This window comes from Salvelinus sp. IW2-2015, linkage group LG6.2 (assembly GCF_002910315.2).
Source record: "Salvelinus sp. IW2-2015 linkage group LG6.2, ASM291031v2, whole genome shotgun sequence".
Lineage (NCBI taxonomy): Eukaryota > Metazoa > Chordata > Actinopteri > Salmoniformes > Salmonidae > Salvelinus > Salvelinus sp. IW2-2015.
Window position 1 is genome coordinate 15893157 of NC_036846.1, and position 23178 is coordinate 15916334.

Sequence of the window (23178 nt, forward strand, 5' to 3'; positions counted from 1 at the left end):
TTGGTTTCATCAGACCAGAGAATCTTGTTTCTCATGGCCTGAGAGTCTTTAGGTGCTTTTTGGCAAACTCCAAGTGGGCTGTCAGGTGGCTTTTACTGAGGAGTGGCTTCCGTCTGGCCACTCTACCATAAAGGCCTGATTGGTGGAGTGCTGAAGAGATGGTTGTCCTTCTGGAAGGTTTGCCCATCTCCACAAAGGAACTTTGGAGCTCTGTCAGAGTGACCGTCGGGTTCTTGGTCACCTCCTCCGACCAAGGCCCTTCTCCCCCGATTGTTCAGTTTGGCCGGGCTGCCAGCTCTAGGAACAGTCTTGGTGATTCCAAACGTCTTCTATTTAAGAATGATGGAGACCATTGTGCTCTTGGGGACCTTCAATGCCGCAGACGTTTTCTGGTACCCTTCCCCAGATCTGGGCTTCAACACAATCCTGTCTCGGAGCTCTACAGACAATTCCTTCAACCTCATGGCTTGGTTTTTCCTCTGACATGCACTGTCAACTGTGGGACCTTACATAGATAGGTGTGTGCCTTTCCAAATCATGTCCAATGAATTGAATTTACCACAGGTGGACTCCAATCAAGTTGTAGAAACATCAAGGATGATCAATGGAAACCTGAGCTCATTTCTGTTTATTATTTTTAATACAGTAATTTCTTTTTGAAACACCTGTTTTAGCTTTGTCATTGTGGGGTATTGTGTGTTGATTTAAAAAAAAAAGTAAATACATTTTAGAATAAGGCTGTAACATGAAAAAATCAAGGGGTCTGAATACTTTCCGAAGGCACTACATATATAGACATTCTAATGCAAGAAGTCGAATTGAGTTCTATCTCATAAAAGCCATCACAAAGCCACCTCAATTAATTAGAAACGTTTAACATAATTGTATTCATTATAAAAAACTGAAGAAGGTAATTAAAGTTGTGCTGTTTTAAGACATTTATTGTTACATTTTAAAACCTAACTAGGAAACAACTAGTCTGGCTGACGCGCAACCCACGTGACTACACAGTGAGCTGTGCATCAAGGACGTAGAGCGGCTGGTGTTAGCAAGACTAGGCAACACCTGCAAGTCTTCAAAAAAAGGCCAAAGAGACTCTGTCGTACACACACACACACACGCACGCACGCACGCACCCACCTCCGCACACGTACACGCACTTCCTCATTCATCAATGTGCTCTCAGTGAAAACTTTTTACAGGGTTGCTCAACCATCAAATGCATGACTTTAGCTGCTGCTTTCGTTGTTGTTGTTTCATCTGTCATGTTTCAAGGCATAAGCGTCCTTTAATCCCAGTAGGAAGTTTAAAAAGGTATGTCAGACTTATCTTCACAAAAGGAAATGTCAAACCAAAAACATATGGCAGGGAATATTTCAAACTGTCAGTTTCACACACCCTAAACTGTGTTACACCGATTACGGTTATCTAAGCCAAAGGCAAAATAAAATATAGCACTAAAAACCTGGGAAAATCAAGCATTGTCTCTTTCATCTCTTTATCTAATATGTTTTCACTTCCCTCTGTTACCTTTGGGCACAACTATAGTTCTGATATATGCACGCACGCACACACACTCCAACACACCACACATTATTATTATTTAGTTGGATTGTTTTGTGTGTGCCTCTAATATTATATACAGTATGTCTGTAATGTCTATGTTAATGTTAAAAATTTACGTAAATTGTAAAGTGTTCTTGTCTGTAATGTCTTCTTCGTTATGTGTCGGACCCAAGGAAGACTAGCTGTCGCCAAGCTTTTCACAATGCTACTGGTCATGTTAACTTTAAGGTTCAAAGAGAAAAGAAGATAGTAGGATGATTCAAGGCAAAACCAACTTACATCCTTTCACAGTTCAACATCATCAATCAATCAAATGTATTCATAAAGCCAAAAGTGCTTATACAGAAACCCTGCCTAAAACCCAAAACAGCAAGCAATGCAGCTGTAGAAGCACGAATGGTACGGAAAAAGCTGAAGGGGCGTGAATCATTCAACACACCTGGAGAAGTGTGTTCAGATTGGATGCTACAGTACAAAGAAATTCAAGTCCGAACACGCAGCATATTTTATTTAGAAAACTTGCGAATTACCCTTGATGCCTAATCATGTGAATTGATTCGAGCAGGGTCACAGAAGAGCCATGTTTACCAAACACCTTGTTATTTTGACTAGCAGATGAACTGCATTACTTCATTACCAAGAAAAAGGTCACACGCAGGTCAAACCCACTCTAGTGAGTGAGAGAAAGAGAGGTGATTGCTAATGGGGAGAGACAAAGACACAGAAAGAGGTGATTGCTAACGGGGAGAGACAGAGACACAGAGAGAGGTGATTGCTAACGGGGAGAGACAAAGACACAGAGAGAAGTGTTTACTAATGGGGAGAGACAGAGACCCAGAGAGAGGTGTTAACTAACGGGGAGAGACAGAGACACAGACAGCATAAGAGAGGTGATTGCTAACGGGGAGAGACAGAGACACAGAGAGAGGTGATTGCTAACGGGGAGAGACAGACGCAGAGAGAGGTGATTGCTAACGGGGAGAGACAGAGACACAGAGAGGTGATTGCTAATGGGGAGAGACAGAAACACAGAGAGAGGTGTTTACTAACGGGGAGAGACAGAGACAGCATGAGATAAGTGATTGCTATCGGGGAGAGACAGAGACACAGAGAGAGGTGATTGCTATCGGGGAGAGACAGAGATGCAGAGAGAGGTGATTGCTGACAGGGAGAGACAGAGACACAGTGAGAGGTGATTACTAACGGGGAGAGACAGACACAGACAGCATGAGAGAGGTCTGATAAACACCGATACGCTCTCCACCTTACCACTTGAATCACCTCGACTCCCCTCATCGATCGTGGGCGCCATAAAGGGACAGTAAAACAGCTTTCTGGCTTTCTTTAGTAAGGTAAGAATGCCTACTCTGTCACGCGCAAAGGAACGAGTGCAGCTGTGTCACCCTTAACCTGGCTGAACACAGAGTGGAAGGAGGTTGGAATGCTACAAAATGGAGGTAAGAAAACCATTTTTAAATGTTTTCCTCTCTTTGCTTTTTTCCACAATGAGGCAGTAACTAAAATTGGTTCGGCCAAATACGACTGAGGTTCCATTTCGGCTCTGATGCCAGATCAGGTGAGACGGGGAAGAGGGGCGTTTCCATTAATGGCCAGGCAGCTTCTCTCCCTCTCACTCTCTGGGGACACGATTCAGACAGTGAGGGGGAGCACTACTCCAGTATATATGCAGTTCTCCATTTCCTCTCAGTCAAGCTGACATCCTCCATGGAGCCCCAGAATCGATACAGACATCAGGGGCCCTGAGCTGCCTTTCCTCCCTGTCTTGGTTCAGAGCTGCAGGGGAGGTTTTTGCCAAAGCCTCTATTTTTTTAAGATATAAAATGTACACAGATTAAGTGCCAATCTTTGACTAGGAGCAAATTTCTGATGTGTTAGGCAGCTATTACTCTTATGTCAGCTAAAAGCTCAAAAAAAAATTGCAAGCTAACAAAAAGCTCAAATTAAGGTTAAACACTTTCTTAAAGGGATTCTCCGGAAATTGTGTGTACTTTTTAGCCAGTAGTGTTGAAAGTAGCCCTCAAGGGGTCCCTGAAACTTGTGCAGAAATGTGCACCACTTTTCTCTCTCTCTCTGCTCTGGTGTGGTGTGGGTGCATCATGTGCACTTTGCAAGCTGTCACACATATAGCAAGGGGTTGAAGCTCATGGTCAAATTGTTAGGGGGCTGGCCCATGTGGGGGCCAGCACAGCTTCCAGTAAAACACTTGCTTTCAAACTAAGGATTTGCTGGCTAATTTAGGCTATAAAGTAAATCTGGTCATAGATTCTGCATGTATGAACTACACATTGACACATCCAGCCCAAAGCCGGAGGTTTAAAAAAAGACTTAGTAGCAGCTAACGTTCCGGAACATGTGACATGCAAGTGTGAGTATTGAACATATGGAATGCCTCCTGAATTGATGAATTACCCTTGAATGATTCTTGCTTTCCCTTAATAAATGTGGTAACTCACACCTAGAGACAGGTAGCCTAGTGGTTAGAGCGTCAAGGTAACAATCTGTAGTTCTGCCCCTGAACAAGGCAGTTAACCCACTGTTCCCCGGTAGGCCGTCATTGTAAATAAGAATTTGTTCTTAACTGACTTGCTTAGTTAAATAAAGGTTCAATTTAAAAAAAAAAGAGGAATGCTGTCTGTTTTAATACACATATATTGATAGGAGGTATCATAGCCCCTAGCTATTGACATCCGATTTGGTTTCAACCAATTAGACTCTATACCCTGTAGTGTCTGTACTGTAGGTGCCAGATTACTAGACAAACCTTTTCTGCCGAGGCTCCTTCCTTCTTAAAATGGAGTCTGAGAAGTGCTCAGGCATCACTAATTTGATTCGAGAGCCGAACCGCTTGAGTTTAAGTGAAAGCACTCTGTTATCAAAACGAGAGAAGAGCCGCAAAAGGTGATAGTCTACAGAAAGTCTATGTGGAGAGGCCTGTGGCTGGTTGGGAGATGAAATCAGGAGGTGGGCGATAAGTCCGCGTGGGGGAACGAGCCCTCATTAGAGACCCCGAGGGGAGGCAGTGGTGGAGCAGCGGTAAAAATAGCTCAAGGCCTGAACTCTCTCTGGGGAACGTTGGGTAGAGGAGGAGGAGATCTGATAAACATCTCACTAGTGGGAAGGCAGCCATATCCATTCCTTTAAGCCCACGGGTGCCACAAGCCACACTTATGGCCGTTAACTAGTCTTTCCTGCCCGGGAGAACACAAGCACAGCACAGTCTCTCTGGTGGACAATCCACAGGCGCCAAATGGCCAGAACATGTCTACTTTCTACATCCGCGATACATTCAATTAAGACAATGTGAGAAATCAATAAAAAGCATGAAAAGGATATGGACAATTTTTCCACAAACTTATCCTTTTCGTCGTCCGTCTTAGGGAAGTTCTCAATGTCATTTTCTAGCCTCTGGATGTGTCGCTCCATGGTGCTGAGACTGCTCTTCAGGATCTCGGCAGAAACTGGAGAAAGATGGAGACGTCATTAATATTAATAAACAATATAAATGAAAATAATTTTCACTACACTGCATATGAACTGAATCTCTCTAAATATGAATATCTCTTTGATATAGATTGTTCCAATCAGTGTTGTTTGATGAGGATAGGCTGAGGTTAAACTGAGGTTAGGCTGAGGTTAGGATTTGATCACTCCATATATTTTTTCCTGAGTTTGATCCCTCCATAATCTTGGTCTTGTCTTAGCACTACAATCTGTGTGGCCTGGAAGGCGAGTGTGTGTGTTTGATAGAGGGGCTGGAGCTCGTTAATCAGTCTGTAACCACTGTATACAAAGTTCCTTTGGACTCTTACTATTCAGATCAACCCTTTCAAGTGGGAACTTCAAAGACTTGTACGTGTCTTAAGGGATCAGACAGGACAGGAGCGTAGAAACATGTGTCATGTTAGGCCTGCTGTATAGGCTTTAGTGTTATTGATACAAACTTCTGACTTTGACTCCACAGTGTGTGAACTGGTCACAGGCAAAGATATGGGTCAATGCTCCGGCCACTGACTGATGTCAGTCCTGTTTTGTCTGGGTCTGCGTCACAGAGTAGATACTACCAAGAGGTTACGCCAGATTACCTGAAGACAGAACAAACTTTTGCAGGCTTTTTATCAGACAGACTTCTAAACTCAGCAAAAAAAGAAAGGGACCCTGTTTTCAGGACCCTGTCTTTCAAAGATAATTCGTAAAAATCCAAATAACTTCACAGATCTTCATTGTAAAGGGTTTAAACACTGTTTCCCATGCTTGTTCAATGAACCATAAACAATTAAGGAACATGCACCTGTAGAACGGTCGTTAAGACACTAACAGCTTACAGACGGTAGGCAATTAAGGTCACAGTTATGAAAACTTAGGACACTAAAGAGGTCGTTCTACTGACTCTGAAAAAAAACAAACGAAAGATGCCCAGGGTCCCTGCTAATCTGCTTGAACGTGCCTTAGGCATGCTGCAAGGAGGCATGAGGACTGCAGATGTGGCCAGGGCAATAAATTGCAACGTCTGTACTGAGAGACGCTTAAGAAAGCGCTACAGGGAGACAGGATGGAAAGCTGATCGTCCTCGCAGTGGCAGACCATGTGTAACAACACCTGCACAGGATTGGTACATCCGAACATCACAACTGCGGGACAGGTACAGGATGACAACAACAACAGCCCGAGTTACACCAGGAACGCACAATCCCTCCATCAGTGCTCAGACTGTCCGCAATAGGCTGAGAGAGGCTGGACTGAGGGCTTGTAGGCCTGTTGTAAGGCAGGTCCTCACCAGGCATCACCGGCAACAACGTCGCCTATGGGCACAAACCCACCGTCACTGGACCAGACAGGACTGGCAAAACATGCTCTTCACTGACGAGTCACGGTTTTGTCTCACCAGGAGTGATGGTCGGATTCGCGTTTATCATTGAAGAAATGAGCGTTACACCGAGGCCTGTACTCTGGAGCGGGAGCGATTTGGAGGTGGAGGGTCCGTCATGGTCTGGGGCGGTGTGTCACAGCATCATCGGACTGAGCTTGTTGTCATTGCAGGAAATCTCAACGCTGTGCGTTACAGGGACGACATCCTCCTCCCTCATGTGGTACCCTTCCTGCAGGCTCATCCTGACATGACCCTCCAGCATGACAATACCACCAGCCATACTGCTCATTCTGTGCGTTATTTCCTGCAAGACAGGAATGTCAGTGTTCTGCCATGGCCAGCGAAGAGCCCGGATCTCAATCCCATTGAGCACGTCTGGGATCTGTTGGATCGGAGGGTGAGGGCTAGGGCCATCCCCCCCAGACATGTCCGGGAACTTGCAGGTGCCTTGGTGGGAGAGTGGGGTAACATCTCACAGCAAGAACTGGCAAATCTGGTGCAGTCCATGAGGAGGAGATGCACTGCAGTACTTAATGCAACTGGTGGCCACACCAGATACTGACTGTTACTTTTGATTTTGACCCCCCCCTTTGTTCAGGGACACATTATTCCATTTCTGTTAGTCACATGTCTGTGGGACTTGTTCAGTTTATGTCTCAGTTGATGAATCTTGTTATGTTCATACAAATATTGACACATGTTAAGTTTGCTGAAAATGAACGCAGTTGACAGTGAGAGGATGTTTCTTTTTTTGCTGAGTTTACTATTTATCAAGAGTCCTCCTCTAAACTGAAAAGATGGATTAAATAATAGTGCCTAATAGTTAAACAATCTGACTTCTATGGAGTTACAGTGGATTGGGCTGTGGTAAAGCTCATAGTGCACAGCCGGGCAAATGGAACAGAAGATCAAAGTCCAGTATGTTAAAAGTATCCTCCTTAATGAACGTGCTTCCATCTTGACTAGTTCAAAGCCTTCCGATGCCATTTAGATAAACCTTCACATTTCAAATCAAGCCTCCACGTTTAATTTCCAATGGCTTTTTGAACTCGCCTATCAGTATCGTACTCAAATCTTCAATAATAAAACCCTGCTTCAAAGCATATCTGCACAATGTACCTGTCTTGCAATGTCCCCCCATCACATTTCATATTCAATAGCTTTTTCAGCCTACCTTGTCTAGCCTATATGATGCCACTGTATATTCTGCATTATAAACTAGGTGGTTCGAGCCCCGAATGCTGATTGTCTGACCCCCGTGGTATATCAGACCGTATACCATATGTATGACAAAACATTTACTTTCACTGCTCTAATTAGGGAAAGCAAAAGGGTGTACAACTGAATGCATTCAACTGAAATGTCTCTTCCGCATTTAACCCAACCCCTCTGAATCAGAGAGGTACGGGGGCTGCCATAATCAACATCCACGTATTTGGCGGCCAGGGAACAGTGGGTTAACTGCCTTGCTCAGGGGCAGAACGACACATTTTACCTTGTCAGCTTGGGGATTCGATCCAGCAACCTTTCGGTTATTGGCCCAACGCTCTAACCACTAGGCTACCTGCCGCCTAATTACGTTGGTAACCAATTTATAATAACAATAAGGCACCTTTGGGGTTTGTGGTATATGGCCAATATACCATTGCTAAGGGCTGTATCCAGGCACTCCACGTTGTGCAGAGAACAGCCCTTAGCCCTGGTATGACGGCCATATACCACACCCCCTTATGCCTTACTGCTTAAATAAAACCCTGTCTCTCATTGCATCTTCTACATGTATTGCCGTGAGTCATACATGATGGGAGGGCATGTCAGGGTTTGCCAGCACCCTTTATGTTTCCCAACCCATCCAATGAGGCTATCAAGAGAGGGGTAGTCTCAGTGACATCAGGGCAGCCTAGCCTTACTTTACAGAGACACTATACAGCTCCCGTCTGGTTTTATATTTATTTTCTAACAATCACAGTGTCGAGTGAGAGAGGGGACGAAGCACTTACAGTACACAGAGACACACACAGTCACATACACACCGGGGCCACAAATCAATCTAGCCACAGCAGCAACAATGCAGAGGATGCGGGAGGGTGAGGTCATTGGTGGTGCTTGGAGGGATCTGGTGACTGGGGATATGCTATGCCCCTATTCAAGGCCAACAAAGCCAAGGGTTAGGTCTCACTCCTGGGGACACTAGGGGATGGGGAGACGGCGGCACGCCCGCAGTCAACACATCCCTACGCCAGCACTGATAGGGCCTCCGAGAGAGCAACCCAGCTGTTGTCAGTGTGATCTGAGACAGCACAGATAGCAGGGAAAAATGAAGAGCTAGGAGGTGGGCAGACAGACGGGTAGAGATGAATAGATTAGATACACACAGATGCTTCATACCTGGGAACCGTTCATCATTTGCCAAGGGCTCAGGGAAACTCTGATAGACTGGGTCTGAATGACAGCAGTGCTTGGCTAATAACACAGCCGAGGTAGCTGATCTTTAATGGCTTCAGTAGCCATGGCACTGACACACAAGGGACTATCCAACTGAGATTCTGCAGAAGACTCATTTACAGTAATATGATGAAGCCTAACAGTACAATGTCTGGGGACTGGAGAGAGCATATGTACATATTGTGCAGTTTTCTATTGCAGTATTTTTAACTGAAGCAATTTTCAATGTTAAAAGTTGGATTTATACAAAGGTTGACATGTTCCTCTTTTAATAGCTGCCTGCGCACTATCCATAGTAAATTGTAACTTTTTATATGCACCTGTTAATGAGGTAAATTAAGATAAGATTATAATAAGATAATTAGGTGGGTGCTTACATTTGTCCTTTTGTACAAGTGTGAATTAGATTTTTTTGTGTGCAGACAACCTCGTAGAGTAGGGTCAGAGCCAGGGATCAGCCATTATTGACAGCAAACCAGGAGCAATTAGGCTTAAGTGCCTTGCTCAAGGGCACATTGACATATTTATCACCTAGTCGACCAGGGGATTTGAACCAGCAACCTTTCGGTTACTAGCCCAATGCTTCTAACCGCTAGGCTACGTAAGCAATGCATTGTGGAGGGTAGGCTACTAAAAGCAACATTCATTATTCAACACAAAAAAATGATGCATTGGAAGTGTCACGACTTCCGCCGAAGTCGGTCCCTCTCCTTGTTCGGGCGGCGTAAGACGTCACCGGCCTTCTAGCCATCGCCGATCCACTTTTCATTTTCCATTTGTTTTGTCCTTGTCTTACACACCTGGTTTCAATCCCCCAATTACTTGTTCATTATTTACCCTCTGTTCCCCCATGTTTGTTTGTGACTGATTGTTTATTGTATTGCGGTCCGTTATTGTGGTCTTGGATTTATTTGACGTGTAATTGTGTTTATTGTTGAGTAAAATTTCGTACATTACTCATATCTGCTGTCCTGCGCCTGACTCATCTATACCAGCTACACACAGACGCATTACAGGAAGGCTTTACTTTAACATTTTGGATGAGAGTTAGGGAATGGAGAAAGTCAAATGTTCAAATGAAGCAGTGTTAATGAGTGTTTTCAGGGTAAACTTTATTACAGCTTTAGAAGCCCATTAGAAAGAGAGGGAGTCAAATCAGATTGCACTTTGTATCTAGTGACAAGCAATGTAAACAACAAAGGCCTTTCGACCAAATATGTAAATGCATCTTTTGAAGTTACTTTAAAAGGAAGGGCCTGTTATAAGTCAGTTGCTGCTTTTTATCAAATAAATCTACATGACTAAGACTACCATTCCTCTCTGTTCAGCATGCAGTAGGGATCCTTTTGGGATATCATTAGTAAAATTAGCACCAAAATAATACTGTTTTCAGGGGATGACTTTCAACATAACACTGGTATCTACCACATGCACATTACCTATGGACCAGGAAAGGGAGAGAAAACACAAGCACTAGGCCTACATACTCTCTTCTTCACAGAGAAAGGATGTCTGGGACATGTAGAATTATCCTAATAACTGCTGTCAGCAAAACCTGCTAGTGTCATTTAAAAGCACACATTAAATATCTCTGTCACTGTGTTTCTAAGCTGGATGAGCGTGTTTCCAGGTAACTTCTTACACATGCAAAACCATGTCAATTATCCTTTACATAATCTTGCTGTCAAGCTATTTCTGGGGGTTAGAAATGTGTTTGATTTGCATGCTTAATGTAAAGAAAGTGAGAGTGTGACTGGGAGAGAGAACGAAACTGAGCTGCACTTCCTAACCTCCTGCCAAATGAATGACCAAATTAGAGACACTTGCTTTGGCAATGTTAACATATGTTTCCCATGCCAATAAAGCCCTTAAATTGAAACAATATACTGGGAAAATGTCAAATTGGCTTTTTACCAAATTATCGTACGACAGAACACATATTCACCCTGCACACCCTAATTGACAAACAAACAAATCAAAACAAAGCCACCGTCTTCTCATGCTTTGTTGATTTCAAAAAAGCCCTTGACTAAATTTGGCATGAGGGTCAGCTATACAAATTAATGGAAAGTGGTGTTGGGGGAAAAACATATGACATTATAAAATCCATGAACACAAACAAAGTCTGTCGTTAAAATTGGCAAAAAAACACATACATTTCTTCCACAGGGCCATGGGGTGAGACATGGATGCAGCTTATGCTCAACATATATATCAACAAATTGGCGAAGACATTAGAACAGACTGCAGCACCCGGCCTCACTCTACTAGAATCTGAAGTCAAATGTCTACTGTTTTCTGATGATCTGGTGCTTCTGTCACCAACCAAGGAGGGCCTACAGCAGCACCTAGATCTTCTGCACAGATTCTGCCAGACCTGGGCCCTGACTGTAAATCTCAGTAAGACCAAAATAATGGTGTTCCAAAAAAGGTCCAGTCGCCAGCACCACAAAATACAAATTCCATCTAGACACCGTTGCCCTAGAGCACACAAAAAACTATACATACTTTGGCCTAAACATCAGCGCCACAGGTAACTTCCACAAAGCTGTGAACGATCTGAGAGACAAGGCAAGAAGGGCATTCTACACCATCAAAAGGAATATAAAAAGTAACATACCAATTAGGACCTGGCTAAAAATACTTGAATCAGTTATAGAACCCATTGCTCTTTATTGTTGTGAGGTCTGGGGTCCGCTCACCAACCAAAAATTCACAAAATGGGACAAACACCAAATTGTGACTCTGCATGCAGAATTCTGCAAAAATATCCTCCGAGTACAACGTAAAACACCCCAAAAATTAGGCCGATAGCCACTAATTATCAAAATCCAAAAAAGAGCCGTTAAATTCTACAACCACCTAAAAGGAAGCGATTCCCAAACCTTCCATAACAAAGCCATCACCTACAGAGAGATGAACCTGGGAAATAGTCCCCTAAGCAAGCTGGCCCTGGGGCTCTGTTCACAAACACACCCCACAGAGCCCCAGGACAGCAACACAATTAGACCCAACCAAATCATGAGAAAACAAAAATATAATTACTTGAGACATTGGAAAGAATTAACAAAAAAAACAGAGCAAACTAGAATGCTATTTGGCACTAAACAGAGTGTACATAGTGTCAGAATACCTGACCACTGTTACTGACCCAAACTTAATGAAAGCTTCGACTATGTACAGACTCAGTGAGCATAGCCTTGCTATTGAGAAAGGCAGCCAAAGGCAGACCTGGCTCTCAAGAGAAGACAGGCTATGTGCACACTGCCCACAAAATGAGGTGGAAACTGAGCTGCACTTCCTAACCTCCTGCCAAATGTATGACCATATTAGAGACACATATTTCACAGATCCACAAAGAATTTGAAAACAAACCTGATTTTGATAAACTCGCATATCTACTGCGTGAAATACCACAGTGTGCCATCAAAGCAGCAAGATTTGTGACCTGTTACCACAAGAAAAGGGCAACCAGTGAAGAACAAACACCATTGTAAATACAACCAATATTTATGTTTATTTATTTTCCATTTTGTACTTTAACCATTTGCACATCATTACAACACTGTATATATGCATAATATGACATTTGAAATGTCTTTATTCTTTTGGAACTTCTGTGAGTATAATGTTTACTGTTCATTTTTATTGTTTATTTCCCTTTTGTTTATTATCTACTTCACTTGCTTTGGCAATGTTAACATATGTTTCCCATGACAATAAATCCCCTTGAATTGAATTGAGAGAGACACACAGACAGGCAGACAGACAGACGGATAGAACAAGAAATAAGAAGCAAGAGTGAAAGGAAGCTCTTTCTGTATTGACACAAACTCCTCCGTGGTCAACACCTTTCAGATTTACAGCATCGTTACTGTGGTATTACCCTATAATACCAGCACCCTGAGGACTAGTCATTTCCATGAGGAAGAGACAGATGAGAACTATTTCATTACACTCTGTCCTACTTGCTACAAGAATAAACTGCCGTGAAAAAAATCCCTGCTCATCATAAAACCAAGACAATGTGCAACACAAAATACCAAATCATGTGCTCTAATGTGAAGATGTCACCATTATATTCAGTCATTTATTGGAAGAAACCATTTTCAATTGGAATTCATGGAGAAAGGACACAGATAATTCATGCGCTGCTGTCAAAGGTTACACAGAAAACGTTGGTTTATTTTCGAACATGGCCACAGTCGCGACATAAAGTAAAGTTTTTAATAATCTCTACACTTGTGCAAACAAAGAAAAACTTAACAGAAAAGCAAAGGAGAAGCACAATGGAACTCCCCTCCCCCTAAACATTTATTTCATATGGCATATTTAATATGTGTTTGCATGATTCAGAGCCCCGGCTAATCACTTGACAAATGAAGACTTACACCGCGGTGGAGAAAGAGGAGCAAAAAATATGAACCGACATTACAAGGCACATCACTAGTAAAGGTTCATTAGCGCGCCTATAGAACAAAGTTCACTATAGTCTTCCCTTGACAAATGAAGGCAGTTTGGGGTGTGAGAAGGGGAGTGTATGAGGCCACGGCAGCAGTATCAACCCTTCAATCAGATGTAAAATGAGTTTCAAGCTCCAGAGACCCTACAAGTGAAGACCTTTCAGCGCGCTATTCAATTCACCCCGGCCCCAGATGATTAACTCCACACACCACATTCTCAACGATTCCAATTCACCTCCCGCTGCATGTAGAAACACCAAGTGGAAATAGAGGACAACCTTGAAAAGACTGCTTTTCAACGCATTACCAAAATAGATGTTCATTCAACCATTGTGCATCTTCTCCACATTATGCTGAAATTGACTATTGATTAGTGGCTTACGAGAAGAAGAAACTACTGAATTGTAATGCTAGCTGACTGTAGATTAATCTAATGCTGTAGATTTGGAGGTAATTCTTTTGAGACATTGACATTTTCTACTTGTGCTCATTGCTCACACATTGGCTTGACTGACATGGTACCTATTTGCAGTTACACAGAAACATGCTTTGCCTTTTACATTTACCTGGTGGCAACCTGAAAATGAATATGAAATGCAGTGGGATAGAGATAGACAAGGGATGCACCAGTATACTGATGTTAGAGTGAGAGACAACACCAGGGGTGCAACTTTGGTTTTAGAAGTGGGGGGGCATACTTTTTTATGTGTGGGGGGGATAAACACTCCAAACAGCCTACCCGCCCGCTTGGAGGCGTCCTCATGCTCCTAAAGCACACCGTTGCCTTTTTTAGTATCACATTCTAATTATAAACTGGGGGAGGACAAAAATGCAATTTCAGAATGTGGGGGGACTTGTCCCTGTCCCCAATGAAAGTTGCGCCCCTGGACAACATAAGGTTTTCCCTTTTCAGCGGGAATCAAACGGCTCCAGTTGCAGGAGTGAATCAAACGGCTCCAGTTGCAGGAGTGAATCAAACGGCTCCAGTTGCAGGAGTCAATCAAACGCCTCCATTGCAGGAGTGAATCAAACGGTCCAGTGCAGAGTGACTCAAACGGCATTCCAGTTGCAGGAGTGAATCAAACGGCTCCAGTTGCAGGAGTGACTCAACCGGCTCCAGTTGCAGGAGTGAATCAAACGGCTCCAGTCGCAGGAGTGAATCAAACGGCTCCAGTTGCAGGAGTGAATTTGATACTATTGCTGTGGTAAAGCAGTGCAATTGTCCCTCGTGATTACCCAAGGTTCTCGTGACGCTGAAAAGCGAGCCAGCCAGGGAGAAGAACGCAATCTTTAAGGTGGCACCAAGCGAAGAACAAATGAGGCAATATACATGTACAGTAAAATGCAGGAATAGGAAAGTTCAGTGCATGTTATTAACTCTGGGCGATATACTTTCATTTTGAGTGATCGACTTGCAATTCAATTAACTTTTTATGGGATGACTTTCAATGGTGCTCCTCAAGGAGAAAATGTATAAGTTTATCAATATGCAGAGAGAGTATGAATATAATTTCCCAATTATACTCAGATATAAATAAATCAATAAAACTGAGTACCAGAAAACAAACAGAAAATAGTTTGCACACAATCCAATGAATTTCATTTAGGGGGAGGGTGTGTAAATCCACACTACACAGGCACGCATAATTACAATTCCCCATCAATGGTGTGTTAATGGGATGGAAATAAAGGAAATAAATCCTTTTTACTTTCGCTCCACTTACTCTTTTCATTTGTATTGTCTCTCAAATCCCCCACTTAACAAAGCGTTATCATTAAGGAATTATTTACCAATTTAATCAAGATGTATTTTTTGTGTGCAACAAAACCTAAGGTTAGAATATGCTGCCGAAATGAACTGTGAGTAATGGTAAGCCATTGAAATCTGTTAAATCCTCACTGATGCTATGAAAACCTAATCCAATAATTTAAGGTAGGCTAGGCAGCAGAGTCTCGGTTATCATTGTAATCAGACAAACAACTTGGATTAACATCTGAAATGTTAATGAGCAGATGGGAAATTGTCTGCACATAGTCTGAAACGGGTTATGCAATTGATTGAGTGACGTAAAAAGTGACATTTCATAATATCATGAACATCCATCGCAAGTCCCACCTTACATAGTATTGACTATTACAAACTGGGTGGTACAAGCCCTGAATACTGATTGGCTGACAGCCATTGTATATCAAGACCGTATTCCACGGGCATATTTTTTAAATTTAAATATGATTTTTTACTGCTCTAATTATATTGGTAACCAGTTTATAATAGCAGGAGTAAGGCTAAAGTTAAGCAATAAGGCTTCTCGGGGGTTTGTGATATATGGCCAATATACCACATCTAAGGGCTGAATCCAGGCACTGCGCATTGCGTTGTGCAGAAAACAGCCCTTAGCCGTGGTATATTGGCCATATACCACACCCCCTCGTGCATTATTGCTTAACTATAGCCATATTCCTGACTCACTGAGACAACACACAGACCTACGAGTATAGCAGGGGAAACAACTATAATGAAAGACTCGTGCCTCACATCCCTAAGATGAGCTTTGCTTAAATTCACCAAATATGAGCCCCATCATTCCCATCCATACATCATCTGCTGCAGCCTCGCCAGTCTCTCTACAAACCGATCACCTACATGTCCAGACACTAGATCACCTACATGTCCAGACACTAGATCACCTACATGTCCAGACACTAGATCACCTACATACCCAGACACTAGATCACCTACATACCCAGACACTAGAGCACCTACATACCCAGCCACTAAAGCACCTACATACCCAGACAACTAGATCACTAAATACCCAGACAACTAGATCACCTACATACCCAGACACTAGAGCACCTACATACCCAGACACTAGAGCACCTACATACCAGACACTAGACACCTACATACCCAGACACTAGATCATCTAAATACCCAGACACTAGATCACATACATTCCAGACACTAGATCACCTACATACCAGACACTAGATCACCTAATACCCAGGACACTAGAGCACCTACATACCCAGACACTAGAGCACCTACATACCCAGACACTAGATCATCTAAATACCCAGACACTAGATCACCTACATACCCAGACACTAGATCACCTACATACCCAGACACTAGATCACCTACATACCCAGACACTAGTGAACATCAACTTCGGAGGATTTCAACAACAGTATCAACATTCTGATTGGTCACATTCAGTCTACTTCCTCCCTGTATTTCAGACGCTTTGTCTCACTGACAGGAACCCACTATGTCTGAGGCTTTGCTATAGAGGTGCTGCTGAGCTTGGAATAAAAGCACCTCTTCTCTCCTTGGCCTACCTTTGTATGCAGTCAACACTATAGCACGGTTGATAACACCACTCACAGTGTGAACTACTCCTTGGTTCAATGACATTCTCTTTCTTAAGGCTCTAGAAGAGCCTATAAAATCTGAAAAATACTATTATTCACAGGTTGCACATCCATCACTCGGTCGTGTCATGCCATTGTTATAAATGTTCTCAAGCCACCCTCTGCCATAGTGGTGCCCAAAAGTCGTGATAAGCCCAGTCACTCTGGATGGGGGCTAATGAATTTAGTTTAAATTACACAATAGTGGCCTGGAAATATGATAACACTGCAAAAGCAGGCAAGTACATAGTAGGAAACAACTTTGCCATCATTATCATGTCATCAAATTTACTTTAGACAGACGACAATGTTATCATTAACTAGAAAAGTTCATCAAAGATAGCTAGCAATGCTAACATTAGCTAGCTATAATCCAGTGGTATCCCTCAATCTTCGCTAGCTAGCTAACGTTATACGTCTAAAGTCAATCCAGCAACATCAAAATGTAAAAAGTTTTTCCTACTAATTATTTGCCTCTTTTAGAAATGTCATTGTATTTAAAAGCCACTGTAATGCACTTTTGATGAAATGTTCATCAAAAGCATCAACTGACAATGCATTGAGTAGAATGTTCAGTCAGGTATCAGTCCTAAAACAAATGTTCAAAACAATATTGTGAGGAAACGTGCAACCATGTATATATTATATTATAGATAGAACACGTGATTCTAAAGAGTACAAGCAAGGTAGGAGACGATAACTCCTTAGAAAATGTACAGTACCAGTCAAAAGTTTGGACACACCAACTCATTCAAGGGTTTTTCTTTATTTTTACAACAACTACAAAACTACTATGGAGTGCTGCATCAGATGAGTTTGTCTCCACAATCACCCGACCTCAACCCAATTGAGATGAGTTGGACCACAGAGTGAAGGAAAAGCAGCCAACAAGTGCTCAGCATATGTGGGAACTCCTTCAAGACTGTTAGAAAAGCATTCCAGGTGAAGCTGGTTGAAAGAATGCCAAGAGTGTGCAAAGCTGTCATCAAGGCAAAGGGTGGCTACTTTGAGGAATCTAAAATCTAAAAATATATATATTCTACAATGTAGAAAATAGTTAACATTTCGAAAAACCCTGAAATGAGTAGGTGTGTCCAAACTTTTGACTGGTACTGTATATGTAGCTGCTAGTGTAGTAAATTACAGGGGACAGAGAGAAAGACCTGGACCCCAGAACTGGACTATATTTGAGGAGAAAGAACGTCTCGATTGGAATGATAGTCATGCCTCTGAAATGTTATTGCTTTTGGCAGCCATCAGAGCTGCAGCCAGTGCCAGGTCTCAAGAGGAATCACAAATGGAGTCAATTACAATATATTTTGATGCATGGGAAAGTTTAGACATTGACCTGGGGTGATGACAATTCCCTTGGAAGGCATCTGGAAACCAGTTGGGAGAGATGCAGAGGTGCTATGTACATAAGCTGTACGGATCTCTGCCCTTTGGAACAATAAATAAATATAAAAAACTCAGCCACACAAAATTAACGACTTCCCTTCCACGCGATAATGTGCCAAGCTATAATCTGTGCCACTCTTCAAAGAGTAGCCTGAAGCAGATGGTCACTTCATTTTGTGGAGACATATTTTTCCTTTGATACGTCGTTGGAAGGCCTCAAAATCAGACTCTGAAGTCAAACAAACAGCCAATTTGGAACAGGGGGATAATGGAGACAGCAGGAAAGTGACGTGAAAAGACACGTCTTTACAAAGAAGCACAACATGGAAGTGCTTGGATAGGGTTTTGGCAGGATACGGACGCCCGCCCGCCCGCCCGCCTGCCTGCCTGTCTGCCTGTCTGCCTGTCTGCGTGTGTGCGTGCAGATGGTGGGCGGGCCATTGGAACGAGTGAGGCCTGTCACCGAAACAGATGACAAAGCCTTGGGTTATTTACAGGTACTGTAAACACACATATATTCTTGTCCTCGGTATAGCATCTTTTCCACTGCCCTAGGGCAAGGGGCCTAGTGTCCCTGAGTGTCTTCACCAATACCTAAAATGCCAGGGCACTAACCCCTCCCCCCTTATGATAACTGGACTTTGGTTCAATGTACTACATGATCAATAATCACCTGTATTGGCCATTCAGTGACCAAACAATATATTTCCCCATCTGCCATTTGCCGCTATTCTATCATTGTGCTCTGTCATTGATCATGACATATAATGAGCATTAAGGACTCCTTTAGTCATTTATTAACCTTTTACTTCAGCTGAGATAGAGGGGCAGATGAGGGCAGACGAGGGCAGCCTGGAGAGTCATGCCTTCACGCTCATTTACAACTGCGGTTTCACCTCACACCTGCCAGGGAGAGACGGACTTCACTGAGGGATTGACATTTTCGGAGTGAAGAGACACTGCCGAAAAGTCAGTTGACCTCTTCACTCTATTTGGGTAAAACGACAACAGACGGGAAGAGTGCAGGCAAATTGAAATGATAATCAGACAATGAAGCGACAGTCGAGAGAGCAGATAATATCAACTATGTTCGACTGTCACTGTAGAAGTACAGACACATTTGTGGTTTTACTACAGGGAGGACATGTTTTGTACCCTAAGGCAACCTTCACCTTTTGGTGACTCTGGATGTGACTATATTCACCCTGCAAACAATGAGTGCTATTTATTTACAGAGAAATCAACTTTCCTCAGTCTCAGTTGAAATCGGGTGACGGGTGTCCCTCAACAATACTCCAAGGTCAGGTGGCTAGTCAGAGAGAAATGAGTCTCATTTAAAACGCCCTCTCTCTTGGTCTCTCTCTCTTTCTCTCACTCTCACTTGCTCCTTTACTCAATCTCTCTCCCCCTCCCTACTTTTCCTCCCTCTCCCACCCCTCTCTCTCCTCTATTGACATTCACTCACTCACCCCATTCATAGCTCAACAGCTCCCTCTGTGAGAGAGCAATGACTGCCAGAGAGACAGGAACTCCCCTTACATGGGCATGTTTACACCTTCCAAATGTAATTGACTGTAACCTTTTACACTGAGACAGTGGAGTTCCACTAGTCTCCGATAAGTTCTAAAAGACTGTTAGTTAGCCCAAACTCATCATGTCGAAAGTCGAATAACGGGTAATGTAGTTTGATTCAACAGATACATTTGAGGTTCAATGTGTTATCTTTTTCCAATTTCTTTGGGAGCATTTTCAATTACCTGAGGAAACATTGCAGGGGAAACTAATGCTTAATAAACAGCAAAGCTATTTTTGATTAGAAAGTTAATGTTTGTGTTAGAATCCTTTCTTCTGATAACAGAAACAAAATATGTTGCACAAATCATCTAAGACAATAACATTGTGACACAATAAAATAGTGAAAATTAGGTGATATCTTGTTTTTCTCTTTTATAGGTGTAGGATCTTAATTTGAGCCAGTTTGCTACAGCAGGAAAATAATCCTACAGCAACAGGAAATGTGAATTATTATGTTGATTATAATTAATTTACCTTTTTGTAGGAGTTGATACGTTTTTCGTAAGGGAAAAACAAGACTGAAATTTCAAAGTGGAAATTACAAACATCAGAAGCCTTTTAAAACCTCAAATACACTACAAGTCTTACATTTCCTGCATTGCAGTGTGCCATCTTCTTCCGAATGCCTGGTTACCTCATTCAGGGTCAGGGACTTTATAGAGGATGCAGCCCGAAGAGTTATTCCTTCATAAAGCATATGTGCAGGCTATAGTCTTTCTCTACTTTTGCATATTTGGGACAAAAGACTCACTTCAGGAGAATAAATCACAAAAGGACCATTGGTAACATATTTTCAAAAGCAGCATACATTTCATGAATAAGAGTCTGCAAGAGCCTGACAACAATGAGAGGGTATGACATGACTCAACAACAGTGAATACTTATTCTATTTCCTGTTGCTGGTTAAGCGGTGAGGGAAGACCTCACCCTCTATAGTTCATACAGATGACTGTAACAAATTGGGTGTCATTGAAGCCAGTGAAGCCCTGAAGACACCAGTGTCGCATTCCCTGCTTTGTCTGCATAAACACTCCTCATAGATAATCAATGAGCCTTTGTAATAAAGACTTTTGTTCGTGGAAGAATGGCCTTCTAATACAAGCGGTCACATCTTTTTTGTTCATGGCTGTGCGCTTGGGCTTGGGTTAAACCCATCCAATGTTAGGAAGAGATACCCTATATGGAGCTTTGGAGCTTGAATTCTATTGGTCAGAGAACATACGCCATCTCAATGCTTTCTTCTTTTAGTGCCTGGAGGTCAAACTTTTAAAAATGTTAACCTTTATTTAACTAGGCATGTAGTTACCAACAAATGACTATTTACAATGAAGGCCTACCGGTGAACAGTGGGTTAAACTGCCTTGTTCAGGGGCAGACCGACAGATTTTTACCTCTGGGATTCGATCCAACCTTTCGGTTACTGGCCCAACGCTCTAACCACTAGGCTACCTGCCACCCCTGCGGTGCTGCTGGGTGTTGCTCACCCAGTGTGTGTTATTTGACTGTAGTGCAACATCTTATCTAACTGCTTCCATCGTCGTCCTCATTATTTGGAATCTCTGGATGCAGAACAACAAGTAGCACCTCGGAAGGCAGAGACTTAATAATAATTATCAACAGGGTGTTTGCCCTGCAGGTATTGTAAATGCTAAATTAAAATTCAGCCAAACAGCTGTACACTAAGTTCCAGAGCCTCCCAGAATAGATGACTAGCTCCCTCCACTGTATTTTAAAAATCATTATAATTCCTGCCTCATCCCTCTGTCCATTAATCTAAAGTGCTGGCCCGAGAGCGATCTCAGCGAGCCCCGTAGAGCACAGAGATGAGGAATTGTGACATTCCTCCACTTTTGTGTGTTTGATTTCCCCATCCATCCATTCCTTGTACTGTATTCCCGTTGCATTTTCAAAATGTTGCTCTGTTGAACCTGGGCTCAATCTTGTGCGATTGCCGCCGCCACTTGTCCCTGATTAATGGCAGCTTGGAGATGAAAATTATGTATTCATTGGAGGCGCTGACGGCAGCCGTCTCTCGTTGATTGGCTGTTAGTACAAGGCGAGCGAAGAGTGAGGGAGTCTGTCATTAGCCTGGGTTGCGGCCCGCTCGCTGTGGCAAAGCACTGGAGTATCTCCCAGTGCAGGTTGACGTGGTAGAATGGTTGGTGGCTGGGGCTCCTGTGGGGGTCGACAGCGGGCCAGGAGAGGGAAAAGGGATAGGGAACATTAATCGGAAATTAAACAGAGGACCACAGACGTCTGCCAGACGTTCCCTTGCCTGGTGGCTGCCAGAGGAGTCTCCTTTGTGCCGTGGTGAATTATGCTACTTATCTACATGAAGCTGCTTTACAGAATCACAGCCCCCCTACCACGGCCTCTCCCTACAAACACCTCGATATACTCAAAAACCAAAACAGAGGCACCCATCTTCTTAGTATCTTCACTCAAAAAGAGGTAGTCATTTTAGTTCATGAGCAGACAAATTATTATAATAACACTAAATTAAAATTCAAGGATTCAATTTGGGTGTAAAAGCATGGAAGCATAGAGAGACAGAGACATAGAGAGACCCAGAGACAGAGAGACACAAAGATGTAGAGAGACATAGAGAGACACAGAGACGTAGAGAAACAGAGAGACACAGATGTAGTGAGACATAGAGACACAGAGAGACACAAAGATACGTAGAGAGACAGAGAAAGACAGAGACAGATAGACATATAGAGACAGAGAGACACAGAGAAAGAGAGAGATACACAGAGATGTAGAGACAGAAAGACACATAGACGTAGAGAGACGTACAGAGACGTAGAGAGACATAGAGACAAAGAGATACATAGACATAGAGAGACACAGAGAGACAGAACAAGACAGAGAGAGACCGAGACACAGAGATACATATATAGACACAGGGAGACACAGAAAGACAGAGGGGCAGAGAGACATAGATATACATAGAGACATAGGGAGCTGGAGAGAGACACAGAGAGACAGAGAGCTGGAGAGAGACACATATATACACAGAGAGACATAGATGTGGAGAGAGACAGAGACACACAGAGACAGAGAGCTGGAGAGAGACACAGACACAGAGACACACAGAGAAACAGAGAGTCAGACACAGAGAGAGACAGAGACACAGATAGACACAGGGAGAAAGAGAGACAGAGGGACATAGATAGGCACAGAGACAGAGTGACAGGGAGACATAGAGAAGCACAGAGAGACATAGAGAGGCACAGAGAGACATAGAGAGGCACAGAGAGACAGAGTGACAGGGAGACATAGAGAGGCACAGAGAGACATAGAGAGGCACAGAGAGACAGAGTGACAGGGAGACATAGAGAGGCACAGAGAGACAGAGTGACAGGGAGACATAGAGAGGCACAGAGAGACATAGAGAGGCACAGAGAGACAGAGAGATTGATAGTG

General features: G+C 43.0%; 1 protein-coding gene across 1 annotated transcript in view; it reads right to left on the reverse strand.

Annotated features, from left to right (window-relative positions):
* diaph2 (diaphanous-related formin 2) overlaps nucleotides 1-23178 on the reverse strand; it is a 717635-nt gene that overhangs the window by 170076 nt on the left and 524381 nt on the right. Inside the window, 1 exon segment of the mRNA XM_023990279.2 lies at nucleotides 4921-5045. Within this exon segment, the coding sequence (XP_023846047.1) occupies nucleotides 4921-5045 (125 nt within the window).